The 14,146-nt window shown below is 39.3% G+C and overlaps 1 protein-coding gene across 1 annotated transcript in view; it reads left to right on the top strand.

Annotated features, from left to right (window-relative positions):
- The window catches only part of SASH1 (SAM and SH3 domain containing 1), a 533,011-nt gene that overhangs the window by 479,024 nt on the left and 39,841 nt on the right, over positions 1-14,146 (top strand). The window contains 4 exon segments of the mRNA XM_050315112.1: positions 5,454-5,494; positions 6,902-6,988; positions 8,082-8,194; positions 9,477-9,578. Of these exon segments, the coding sequence (XP_050171069.1) occupies positions 5,454-5,494; positions 6,902-6,988; positions 8,082-8,194; positions 9,477-9,578 (343 nt within the window).

Here is a 14,146-nt window from a genome sequence, read left to right on the forward strand (position 1 = left end):
CCAGCCAAACGACGCCTGGGACACGTGAGGAGGGAAACCAGTGTGCCTTTGAGCAGCTGGAAGAAGATTTCAATCCTGTTAATTTTGTATGGGGAAGTATGAAGGGTGCCTTTCACACCAAGGTCAGACTTGTCGCAGCTAGTCGAGGTGGCACACAGTGAGCAATGCGCAGAGAACAGGGATGCATTGCGTGCAGTACATCGGGCCCTGCTCTTTGCTGTCAAAGACTTTTTAGCTGGCAGTTACCTACCCCCTGGCTGGGACCAACCAGTCAGTTATTAAATAGGTGACATACCCCCACCTGCCTACTGCCAGTCCCTGGACCAAGCCTATGGGACCAACATGGTGACTTCCATGCTGGTGATGCTATGAAATACACACACACATGCAGGGCCCACAAGCAGCTCAGTGTTTGTTTCCACTGAGAAAGTTTTGACCTGCTTAAAGTGCCATTGCTATGGAAACCTAATGAGAAGATAATTGAATGAAACGTCTTTGCTTTCCATCCCTTTTCTCACACTGGTGCCAGCAAGGTCAGAACCTTGCAGGCCTCCTTTCTCTTCAGGTCCATGCAAATTTGATAAAAATACCAAAGGCCTATTTTCTTCCCTGTGCCAGCTCCAGTTAGATAAATTATCTTGTATTCAGTCAGGAGCAGTTACAAGTGTGTCAGTTTTTCATACTAATTATGTAACTGGGCCATTTCTAATGCACACGGATAACCAAATGGCTTCGCAGCAGAGCCAGCATGGGCTTTTGCACTGGTTTATTCACCACTGTGAATGTGCATAGTGTTTGTATACTATGCACATTCCCATCTAAACCATTTTCCTAAGTGAGCTATAAATAGTCATTGGGAAGGAATCAGAGGGGCACTATCAGTTTATTGAAGTTCATAACAGTAGTGGTTTCATTATCATATGGTGCTATGCATCTGTGGATTTTACAGTCCATGAATGAGACTCAGCTATTTGTTAAAAAACATATACATTTAAAATACTTAGTGTTGAAACAAACCCCCATCATTCTCAGTTCCCGTGTTTGTTCTGTTTCAAGAATTACAAGCTTTTAAAAATCAACAGGCACATTCATGAAAACAGCACATGGTGTCATTTGTTTCCTTTCCCAGTTCTGTGGAGTACCAGCACATTCTTGGGGTACGTGTGGCTGTGTCTCTTGTAAAATCAACTGCTCTCTATGCACAATAAGCCCTGGTGTTATTCTGTCTGATACTAGAATTAGTCCAGAGTTAACAGGGAAAGCTGTAGCCTAGCAGCTCACTGCAGCCTACTTAAAACCTGTCGTAATAATCAGACAGGCTCAGTTGGCTTGTGATGCAAATGTGTGCATTGGTTCTTCCTTTTATTCCAAATTTTGGAGACCGCCTTCAGGTTCCAAGGGGATTGCTTAGGTATAACAACGTCATCACCACTGAAGGATTTTTAAGGAAAGATAGATTCGAAGATCCTTTTGGATGCTAGACTTTGACATTGTTCATACAAAGCCCACAGGCTTTAAAAGAACAATCAGAAGTATCTTCCAGAGACAATCCTCAGGCCAATATCTTTGTTGTCTAGGATGTCTGGTCAGGTCTCTTATCTTTCAAGCAACCTCTTATTAAAGCAGTTAATTAAGTTTTTAAAGTTGGTCCTGCCTTTCTCTAGCTGCTGTTGCAAGTTTGTCCAAATAGTTAGGAAATGTTAGCTCCTCTTTTCTAATTTTTTCCAGCTTAAGTCTGTTTGTTCCTGTGCTTAATTTATTAACAGGCAATAAGTTAATCTTCTTGTAGCTTTTCAATTTGACAGGCAAAATTTTCTATCTCTCTCTTGTAAGAAAAGCAGCCAGTTCCCTGGCCATTCTAACAACTTTTCTCTTTACCACTTCTGGTTTGAATTCATCTTTCTTGAGCATAAATAATGGTGGGTTTACAGCCATTCTCATATATATTCATTCTTTATACTGCCATTGGAATTTCCCATCCTTACCCCTTTTAGGATTAAAGTGTAGGTTTTTTTCTCAGTCATCCTTTTCCCACTGGTGTACCCAGGTATTCTGTAATTTGCAGACCTCCAGCATTTGAAAGACTGGCTTTTGGACTTTTGTGTCCATTCTGGATTGCATACTTGCACATTTCAGTGTTGAATGTAAACTCCTTTTTGTTAAGCCAGTCTTTCTAATCAAGAAGTTCCTGGTCCAGGTTCTTCACTCCAGCTGTTGCTACTAAATTTTGTGTCACTGACCTCTGAGCGGCCTGATGTAATTTACTAAAATCTACTCAAACTCATCAACTCTCTAGGGCAGTAATATTTGCTTACTCCCAAAAGTAGCTCCATTTTTAGATCGTATATTGTGCCTTCTGTTTTGTGGTGGTTTGGGAGGGGTTTTTGTTGTTTGAGGGTTTTTTTCACATTTATTTGTTTCAGCATTTTGGCTCCAAGAGGCACAAAGTATCAGCCTAGAGATGGTTTTGAATTTGTGAAATAAATGGATTAAAGTTTTGACCCCTTCTGCTGGCCACATCCAAAGATTATGTGTTGATAAGAAAATACTCTTTCCATCTGACCATAAATCTTTTTTTCTTCCTTGTTGTGTGGACGTATACCCATACATTTCTTCTGTTGTATGCTGTGACAGAGTACATTTCATGTGAAAGCTTACTAATGAAGTTGTACATCAGACCACAACAAAAATGAAGGCCTCCATGGTGGAGTAATGGCATTTGGCTCCCTTTCAGACACACAGTGCTGAAACTTCTGCCAAGTGTCACTGCATCATTAACTTTCAGTACAAGTTATCAGTCTATGAATGGAAGAACACAAATCTCTTTCAGTGCACGTTCACAGAAGCACTGCAGATTTAACAGAGTAAGGGAGTGTAATTTACCAATCAAACATATAGCAACTTCTAGGTACTCTGGAATCCAGGTACTCTGGATGTCTGGAATTTTTCACCAGACATCTAGGAAGTAAAGTGCTTGATTGATTTCACTGAGGATTTTTAAGCACCAGAGCTGTCTAGTGGAACTAAAAAGCTAGTGCCCTCTCAGACACTATGTGGTAAGTTTTGTTGGCATTTCCATCTCTTCAGACCAGCTGTTAGCATTTTCAAGGTCAGCCCAAGCACAGAAGATTTCCTCTTTAAAGAATGCATGAAATGATACTTGGAATTTGCATCCTCTGATGAAACTCAACATAGTTCTCAAATCAGTTATAAATGAGAAGGTAATTTGCTTGCTGTGGATCCTGTTCTTCTCCTCACCCACTCTAGTTCAGGCAAGTTAGAACTTTGGTTCTACTGCCCTTCCTGTTCTTTGGAGGCCAGTGTGTGATGAGTTGGTGGTCTCAGGCTAATTCCCAGTGAACAGATGTCCACATCACAAACAGTGCTGCTACACCTGCTACTTACTTGAATCATCGTTGGCAACTGTGCAAGAGAAGAAAAGGATTAAAATGGATTTGTAGGCCACAGAGCACAAGAGACTGCCTCTCCACTTTGAGGCTGATTTCACTAGTGAGGCAGAGTTCCGATCGTGAACAGATTTCATTTTCTAAGGATGATGACTTGGTATATTTCATGGATACTAAATTCATTTAAGATAAATAGGTGAGGTCTATGCTCACGTGCAAAACACGTAGTGGATTAATTCTGTCAGTTCCAACAGAACTTGGCTTTCATGAAAACAAGTCTCCATATACAATTCTGCATACTTTTTATCTGATTTACCTTTATTTAGAAAAATACTTGCTAACAACTTTACTTTGAAGTGTCTGGATGAATTCCTGGCCCTGTTCAGAGGCTTTTCTGGAAATTTGTACCCAGAAAGTATGGGGTCTATATTTTTCTCCTGCATTTTTCAGTCAGGCTTCTTTAAACCTAAGCATTTGGTGGCATATTTTTAACTTTTCCCCTTCAAGGGTAAACTTCATCAGCAAGGAAAACACTGCATGTCTCCCTCCTCCTGGTACATTACAAATTTGAAGTTTGTTTGCCTCAATCACTTTGCAGTTTGTGCTGGATTAGATTTCTCATCAGTCTGAGTTTGAAAGAGGTTGCATTTCAGAGCTTCACTGTGCCAGACCCTCCTTTTCTAGATGAATTACTAAATCAAATTGAAACTTCATACTGTCTCGTTTCCTCATTAATGATGTCTTTGCAAATTGATGAGTATGTGTTTTCATGCTTATAAGACGTTGGCCAGAAATTGCTTGCATCTTCTAAACCCTGAACTGGCTTAAACTAAAATTTCCCTTAGAGTGGTTTAGTGAATTGATCAGAAACTCTTCATTGCCCTCTGCTGGGAGTCTGAGAGAGCTAAAGGAGCCCGTGCAGACAGAGTGTGTGGACAGCAACGAGGGCACGGCATGTGTGTATTATTATATGGCCTCATTCAGAGAATGGTTTGGCTTGAGGTCTGCTTGGTACGCTGGGGTATGCGTGTTTCCATTCTGCACGGCCGCAGTATAGCCACCGCACAATAGGGCATTGTCACGTCGTGGGGCCGAGCTCCCGGCAAAAACACTGCAGTAATGCTTTGCACTTGGAGCCTCCAGCAAAGCCGTTGATGCTGGCAGGAGTCATTTCGCTGGCTTGGTGCTGCGTGGTTAAATAGGAAGGCTTCAAAGAATAACGCAAGGTTTGGTAATTTCTATTAGCTCCATTTATACAGACAGGGGAAAAAAGGCAATGAACCAGGGTGATGCTGTCTCATCAGAGGTCCCACAATGAACTGTTGGCACTGAGTTGGAATCCATTATGGAAAACTGGTTCAGTGAACATAAAGACCAAGAACAAAAGATTTATTTACTATTTTAGTGGGTTGTTTGTAAAGTCCATGTTCTGGTAAAATAAGTCTCTCCAACTAGCTTTTGAGGTAGGGAGCATACACTGATGGGAAAGCACAAAAAAGGGACTCGGGAGCAAGAAGCTGTAGTCTCCAGTCACCTTTGGTTGCACTTCATAGGGTCTGGACAAGCTTTTCTCTACTACTTTTTCCACACAATGGCTTCTGAAAGTGTAATGAGCACATATTTTATAAAGTTTTATCAGAGAAAAAACAAGTAGGCTGAAAACTGTTATACAGTTAAACAAATGCAGCATCCCAGTTCTACAGTTTCGAAGGCAGCAAAATTGCTGTTTTGCAAACAAAAGTGGGGAACTATGTGAATAATTGTTTTTCTTAGGGATCCCTAGACTCTTTTGCCTTAACCGTAGATTTTTGTCAGTATATATTTTTCTGTGCTGGTCACAAAAGTCATGTTTAAGAGGGGAACTCAGTTGCTGTGGTCAGACCAGTGTGTTCAGGTTTTGTTTCCAACTTGCTGCATTGGGAAGAAAAGGGAAGAGAAAGCAGCTCATGATATATTGTTTGGAAACTATAATTTACTGTAACCAGACAGCTCCCATGAAATGTGAGAAGCCTGCATCAATAAGTCCATTTCTCTTTTTTGTCCTAGGCTCTCCATTCATAAATCAAGCTCGGAAGAAGGCTCTGTAGGTCAGTATATTTCATTTTATTTGGTACTCCTATGGAATTCTTAAACAGCTTTTGAGTTTTGCTTGTGCTGGGATGTGAAGAGCTGAGTAAACACAATGTTGGCAGAAGTCAGCAGCATTTGTGTGTGTGTGTGTGTGGAGAGTGAGCCTCAGCAGCTTTAAGTTAAATGCTGGGTGTCTCAGTGATCACTGAAATTGCCCAACCAGCATTGTCATGTGATAAATATGCATCTTTTGACTTGTTATATTGAATTTCAAATGTTTGCTTGTTAGATCACTGCTAGCCTGTTTATTTGTATTCTGAAAACTACCACCACCAGTGAATAACTGGGGTTTTTGTTATTTTTGTTCATGTCATGCCAGAGTCTCTTCCTTTGTTTCTGAAATATTTTGCTCATTGGAGAGGAAAAATCAAACTGGGCGGTTTTTCTTGTTTGTTTCTTTTTAATGGTGTTCTAGGGATATGTCCACACAGTCTAAACTTAACCAGTATTTCAGAGTCAGCAAACCCAGCTCTAGATCATCCAGGGTGAAATCTTAAATATGATAGTCAAATGCTGAAACTCAATGGCACAGTATAAAATGCATTCCTTTGAATTTTTTCAAAAGCAGAGGGATGAAATTGCTCTTTGTCAGTAGCATTTCTGCCAGATCAGGCGCTCTATGTTCACTTGCAAGTGGCATAAACTTTATAGCATGGGCCCTGGTTAATTCAATGGAACACAGTTATATATGCCCTACCTTGGGCAAGATGCCATTTTTCTTTTTAGAGCAAATGATTATTTCTGGGTCATCAATCCATATGCAGATCTGATATTAGCGGACATGGAGACCCAGCTCTGTACAGTCCAGGCATATGGAGAGCAAGAGTCAAATGTAGCTGATAGTCTTATAAAATTTCTCATGCCAAATAGCAGAATGTGTGTGTGCACACATATGATTGTCTACGTTTGTATTTAAGTAAAGTATTTCTTTTCTCTATAGCTATGCACACACATACTAGAAAACTGCTTAAGTTCTGGCTTAGGCTGCATACTTGTGATTCAGTTGAAGAGAATGGACCAACAAAACACTTTCAGACTTGACATTAGTAACTCAACAGCCATCAAAATGAATGTAAAATATTTTCTGTTTATAATTCAAAATATGTAAGTTACTTGCTTATCTCAGTCCTCTATAGCATTGGCAATTATAAAAGAATGTACATTTCCCTGAAATAGCTATATCAGCATAGTTCTAGCACAGAATAAATCAAGACAGCCAGAAAATCTGAGATTTTTTTATTCTTGTTTCTGATTTAAAAATACAACTTAATGCTTGAAAGCTTCTCTATCCTTTACTAACTAATGTTTCTTTCCAAAATTCTTCTTCCCTTTCCCCTCAACTTCCCTCCCCACTTTCCTTTTAGGGAAAGCAGACTGGAAAAAGAAAAATAAGTTTTTTTGGCAGAATTTCCGAAAGAACCAGAAAGGACTAATGAGGCAGACTTCGAAAGGTAAAGTTTTTTCAAGGGCACACATCCTATCCATATAAAATATAAAGGGCCAGCATCACAAAGGAGTAAAATGCATTTGTAATGTGACACTTGGGGGTCTGGGGCTCTGGAAGTGTCACAGGTTTGGTTTGTCGTGACAGTGCTCAGAATGACAAGTCATATTCTTGAAACTGTAGACCTGAGGCTGGGTTGCCTTTAGCCCTGACTCTCAGTGTTGGCACACACAGAGTGAAAGTGCCTCTGGTGACTAGTGCAAATATAGGATTCTACTTAAACTGTCAGGTGTCTTTCTCTAGTTCTTCTCCAAAAGATGCAGCTGTGCATTGCATTAAGTATTTCTGTTCACACAGAAAATTTCTGTTTACCCACATCTATCTGTGAGATTCTTATGTTGCAAACAGATGCTTCTCCATATCTCTGTGCTCAGATGGATTGTGAAACATGACAAAGGCCCAGAAGGGTCACACTTTGAGTTAAATGTGGGTTCTTGCTGGTTCTAAAGGCGAGTTTTAATTGTCTGTGCTGACATGCCAAGCACACCCCAAAAGGAGGGGTCCTGTAGTTGGGAGCCCCAGTACATCCCATGTACCAGCTTAGTGGCCGATTGGATAACCTGGATAGATCAGAAGACATGGCCAGTCCACAGCAGGGAGCTGCAAGGGCCCGGTATGCCATTCCTGAAAAGGCTCCTTTCTGCTCTGGCAGCTGATTACAGTGTTCCTCAGGGCTGAGTGCAAGACTTTTCTGACATAAGCACTTTCTCTTTTGATTCTTGTCTTTCAGGGTCAATAACCATGTGATGACGGTCACCTTTTATTTCTCTTTGTTGTGCTCGCTTGCTTTCAATGTCAAAGTAGAATTAGGTTTTTTTTTAGTCCCAAGTTACTTCCTTTTATTGCTCAGTTACGTCGAAATCATTCCATTCTTTGAAATCATGCTAGAAGCCTTCTCTGGTGAGGCTCTGTTTCTGGCCAGCCAGATAGATCCACATGGCAACTAGATTTCAGTGCAGTGGGTAAAATCCAGCTTCAGTGTACCTGCTCTGTGTGTGAACTCCTACACGTGCTCAGTATATTTGTGCTTTTTCCTGCAGGAGAGGATGTAGGGTATGTGGCCAGTGAGATCACGATGAGTGATGAGGAACGGATCCAACTGATGATGATGGTCAAAGAGAAGATGATCACCATCGAGGAAGCACTTGCTAGGGTATGATATGTATATACTTGAATCTCCTGGAGAAACTTGCTTTAGGATGTAGGATATATCAAAATGGAGTTTTACTTTGCTCAGAAAACATAGGAGAAGGTGAAGAAAGCCTGCCTATTTGCCCCATTGTGTAGGTAGCATAAATTAGATAGCAATTCCTTTGTTTATTGGGAAAAAATAGATATCTAATGCATGGTTAATTAATAGAGTCCTAAAAGCATTTGCTTCTCTCCGTTGACAATGAAGGATGCTAATCAGAGAAAAGTTCAAATGTAGACATTTTCATTGCAGCTGTTTAAAGTAAGGGAGAAGTATCTCACTTATAGTCTTGATTTATCAAGTATGTTCATAGGTTTGTGTAAGTACTAATAGGAATACTTCAGGTTTTGCTGAGTTTCAGTGCAGCTTCTGAATTTGTACCCTTGTGTAAAAATACTGTGATGGAAACCAGGATATTCCTTATGGTTTACGTTAGAGAAAATGTGCTTTAGATCAGTTGGCAGTCAGATAAATATTTTTACTGACATACTACATCTTGAAATAGATAAGCCTAGTATATAAAATTATGTTATTGCCTAAAGAAAATATTGCTTTGCTGGAAATCATATAATGAAAAAATGCAAAATTTTTAAATTATTGAGTGGTAATATTGAAAATTCTTTTACTTCTCTACTGTTAAAATTTTGTAGGGGGAGGGCTGTACCTATCTGATAGTTTGTATGTGGACTGGTAGTGTTTCCCTCTAGTGGTCTGAGCTACTAGTAACAACTCTTTTTTGTTTTTTTAATACCAGGTCTTGAGGGTCCTTTCAACACTTAGACTCCAGTAGGATTGGTTTCATGTCTGAAGCCTTTTATTGGGGAACAGGGAAGATGAGGGGAGGTTTTGGTTTTAGATTATAAAGGATGGTTCCTAGTCTTTGCTGCAGATAATTTTCTTTAGGAAGGAAATTGGCAGATCATTGTTATTTAGTCTGTCCACTGTAAACTGTGCCTCTGAGATAGGGATGTGTAATTTATGTTTTACCAATGATAGTTCATCAAATTTTAGTATTTACAGAGCATTTCCTTCTGAGAAAAAAAAAAACACACTAATTTTTAAAACTTCTGATTCTAGGACAGTTTATTTTGAATAAGTGAGATGAGCAGTGCAAAAGTTCAGATTTTCCCAGTTCCACAGTGATACAGGGGGAAAAATGAAATTACATTAACTCTTGCTATTTAATGAAGATTGATATCTTCTTGTCACTGGAAAATGTTCTCTCTGTCTTTTCAAATTTCAGCTGAAGGAGTATGAAGCCCAGCACAGGCAATCCAGTAATGTAGATCCTGCAGAATGGCCTGATGGTTCTTACTCAACATTTGATGGCTCTTCCAATTGTAATGTAAGTACCTGTCATTCTGATATAGCTCCCCAGTATCATTTAATATTTAAATTCTTTCACTGAAGCACAGAAATACCTCATTTACCCAGTGATTTTCTTAATAGCAAATATATCATTGACCTGGTGATGCTATGTTCTGTCTGCAGAAAATCTTCAACATGCATTTTAAATCTTCAAAATCAGTTCTCATAGACTTCAACAGTCTTATTGTACAATTTCTCTCTTTTCTTTTTTTCTTTCTTTTTTTTTAATCTGGCTCTTTGTCACTGAGCTTTTGAAGCACAAGGCAAAAATCCCCTTGTTACAAAATGCACAGAGAAGAGTTTTTAGGCTGTTTAGAGGAAAGTTTCACTTTGCTGATTCATGAGTAGAATTTCTCAGGCTATTCTAGCCTGTGCTGATATGTTTTGTATGAGGGTCTGGCTAAGTCCTAGCTACCTGCTGCCTTCAAACACTTCTATCTCTGCATTTGGAAACTCATAGCCCAGAGTTTGCAGCTTTTGCCAAACCCATAAGAAGTAAGGCAGCTTTCCTCCCTTCACTTTTTACTTCTGAGCTGTGTAGCTTCTCTTGTTTTTATGGGCACCAGGCAGTCTTTGTGTCATGCCATACTGAAGTAATTAATTTTTCCTTCCAGAGATCTTCATTTTCACTGAGTATTTTATTCCACTTCATTTCTCTAATTGAAAGTTCGAAGACAAATCTTAGAGAAGAACACATTCAGCTGTCAAATTCAAGCTCCATGTAACCCATATAATTGAATCATAGGCTTTTGAGACCATTGATCGATTTATTTATTTTATTGTCAGTGGAATTTCCTGCTTACTGCAGCAGACAGTTAGCTCCTCCTTCCTGAAAAAAAAAAAGGAATGCTATATCATTTTATGAGTTGTTTAACGTATTTGGTGGTAGAGAAAGATTTTCTTGTTTGTATTCAAAAAAATACACCCATCTTTAGTCTGATTGGAGCAGAAGGGAACTGCTCTTATAAGGATATTGCCTTGTACTATGTTCTGATATATCAAAAATATGCAAAGAATGGAGAAGGAAGGATCCTGACTGTTCTGGACTGATTGTTTAACCAGCTGAAAGATGTCTTGATCTTTTCCTCATTAGTATTTATAGTCTGGACTTTCCCTTCTTAAGGCCTTTGCCCAAAGTACCTATAGCATAAAAACCTCAAAACTCTCATTCACCATGGTCAAATCTCAGAAGGATATTGAATTTCCCTATTAAATCTTCTGATAGTGGTTTACGCTTGTGTTGAAGTTACTGAAAGCTGTTGATGTCTCTGAGGACCAAACATGATTCAGTATTTCTTCCTTAATGGAATGACTTGGCACCTTTTCTATAAAATTATTTTCCTAAGCCATCTTTGCACTTTGAACCAAGAGCTCTGTTGCCTCTCTCTGCTCTTCTGGTAGGATTTGAAACATCTTCCTGTTAACTTCAGTTCAGTCCTTGTAGGTACCTTTCAAGATTTCTGTCCATGCTCCTGGTTTTTGTCGTGGTTTCCTTTACCAGAAGCTGTGAAACTGCTTGCCTTCAAGAGAAAGCAGATCATCTGCAGAAATGAAACTTAATGTTAGAGCAAAATTCAGCTTGACTTCTTTTTTTGTGGACAAGAATGAAAGTAGGGTTAACTGGAGTGAAAGACTTTGGGCTATAACTGACACACAAGAGGGAAAAACAAATGAAAGTATCAGATATGTCTAGAAATAGAGTGTGTGTTCACCCAGACTTTTTTGCCTAAGGACGTCTCCATTAATCTGAAATGACTCGCTTTTGAGACAAGCAAAGATGATTCTGTTTTCAAGCCCTTTCTTTGCCAAATGGTTTGAGTTTCAGTGCCATTTTTGTGATTTGTACACTGCGAATTTGAAATCTCAGGACTACCCCACTCATTTTATATAGGCCATGAAGCAAAGATGGTTTTCCATATATTAAAAGCATGCTGTTAGGTAGCCTGCTCCTTTATAACCTCAAAAGGCATTTGAAAATACAAGTCACTGAAATTAACATTTCTTGTTTGAATTCAAAGTTCTTGGGCAATGGTTCTTCTGTTCCTGTTTGCTTTTTTTTTTTTTAATATAATTTATTTTCTTTTCCGTCTCATGGCCAAATTATTACTAGGCAGCTTTTAATGGAACAATGTGATCATAGTTGATCATTTTGTAAACAAAACAAAACAAAGTCAGAATCTAAGCAATGAGAGAATCAAAAAATGAAGGCAGATTGTCTGGAGTGTTTCAGGGTTTTATGTACTCTTTTGCATTCAAGTCAGCTCTGCCCACAGCATAAAAACAGCCCCCTACAAAATAATGTCTGAAGGGTATATATCATTAGTTTTCCTTTTTAGAAAAAACCACCACTTTTAAAAGAAAACTTTTATAGCTATTATGTGTTTATGACTAACATAACTTTTGTTGATTTAAAGATTTTCATTTTAAAGATTGATTTGAGGACTCTGTTTCCAGGTTCTCCCCTTTTAAATTTCTGTATCAGGAAATGGAAACTTGTGTTTCATGTCCTTAAAACTGAACCCTAATGATGAAACACAAAGGGTTCAGAAGTAAAGGGTCATCATCTTAGTATCCCAAGGGAGGCAGCCTCACGTCATTGCTGTGCTGTTAATTGTGTGTCCTGTTTGTTTGTTCTTAAGAAACAAACAAACAAATAAAGGTCTTGCCAAGTCAGTAGGTGACTTCGTTCTTTGCCACTTTAGAGCAGTTTGTAGCTTTCAGTCTCACTACTGTGGTCCCCTTGTTTCACAACAAAGTATGTGTGTTATTTATTTGCTAATGTGGGAATGCAGTTGAAACTGTTTTTCTTTTTAGTCAGAAGTATCAAAGGTCTAAAATGCCTCATCGTTTTCTTAAAAATTTATTTCTGAATATTTATGTTTCATCTCTGTTGGAATGAAGGCTGTTCACAGTAAAACTAGACAGGCTTTCATTGCCTTGTGCCAAGCGTTGGGACGTAAAGCAGGTGCAGATTGCGAATGGATCCCTTTCTGGATTTTAGATAAGGGCCTATTTGTCCTCAGGAGTCAGAAAGTCCAGGGAAAGAGAGGATTTCAAAATTGTATCACATTCTTTCTTTACACTGAGGTGCCTTTTATGCTTCTTAAAGATAAAAGCGCGTTTGATGACTTTTGGGGGCTGAAATTCTCAGTTCATCTAAAATAGGGCTTCTTCATCCCCAGAATCCTGCTGGTATGGCTCCAGCCCAGCTTGGAGGACCAGCATTAGGAGAAGTCAGTATGAATCCTTTCCTGTGTCCTCTGCTAAAAGGCTGCTAATTATACCCATTGCTATGTTTCATGTGGGAGTGGGGGAAAGGAGAGAAGCAGGAGGGAGGTAGTGACAGAAGTGTGTATCATATGTGTGCTGCCACTGACACAAACCACTAATTAACTTCACTGACAGTTTCTGTAGAAGCAAGTTAAGTGAAGTTGTAATTATCTCTGGACTAAACTGGTTAGTTGGTCTCATCTGGCTTCTGGTTTTTGGTTTTGATCGGCAGATAATGCTCAGCCATCCAGAGCTCATTAGCATGAGCTTCCAGGTAACATAACTGGCCTTCATCTGAAGGGTGCCCTGGTGAGCTGTGCCGTGCTTGTCTGACACCACCCCACCTACTGGACATGCCACAAGCAGCCTCAGGAGAGAGGCCATAAAATTTATGAGTGCAGAGAACAAAACCAACATCTTCATCCAACAACACAGCCCACAGGTGGTCAGTGCTGTTTTAGTGTCCCAACACTTCTTTTCCCAGGACTGTTACACTACCAGTAGGAAACTGGCACCCCATTTGTTTTCTCTGAGGAGAGTGGCAGCAGATGCAGACCTGGAAGTATTCTGTGCACATCGATATCTGCCATGAGGCTGATGCTGGGGAAAATTCCCCCTTACATTGCCTCTGTTTTCCATCTTCTGTCTATCCATTTTTTAACAGATGGTGGTGCATCATATCCACACAGCAACAACTCTAGCTGGACTGAGATGATCATTTGTTGCTCCTGTTCTTACTATTATTTCCTGAAGACTTTTTTTTCTTTTACCTAGTGCTTAAATGGGGCTAAAAGTTGAAAGGATGTGCAGAATTAGGTTTATGTCTGCCTCAGGTGTCAAAGGCAGAGTAACAGATGATAATGGACTTTGAGTTGTAGTCTTTTCAGTCCAAGAGATGCTGAAGCTGTTGAACCAGGATTGTATTACCCATGGTACAAACCTGACTCTGACAAAATACTAAGTCTGATAGAATTATCTCAGACTCACGGTAGTCATTACTGTATTGTTTGGTAAGTGTGAAGAATAAGAAGAAAAGAAATAATTGCAGTATAACTTCTGCAGCACAAATTACCTCAGGAGTAAATCTAAGCATAATTACAACAAATACACATTATTCAGGCTTATACTGTATTTCAGTGGTTTGGTGCTTCGTTTGTTAACATTATGACTGCTCATAATTCAGGACTGTTAAATATAAACAGGAAAAAGCCCTTCTTTTGGTATAGTCAGTTAAATTTGTTAGAACTAAGCTCAAAGTTGATGCATATTGGGAAT

This window comes from Myiozetetes cayanensis, unplaced genomic scaffold (assembly GCF_022539395.1).
Source record: "Myiozetetes cayanensis isolate MyiCay16 unplaced genomic scaffold, myiCay2020 scf2-11, whole genome shotgun sequence".
Lineage (NCBI taxonomy): Eukaryota > Metazoa > Chordata > Aves > Passeriformes > Tyrannidae > Myiozetetes > Myiozetetes cayanensis.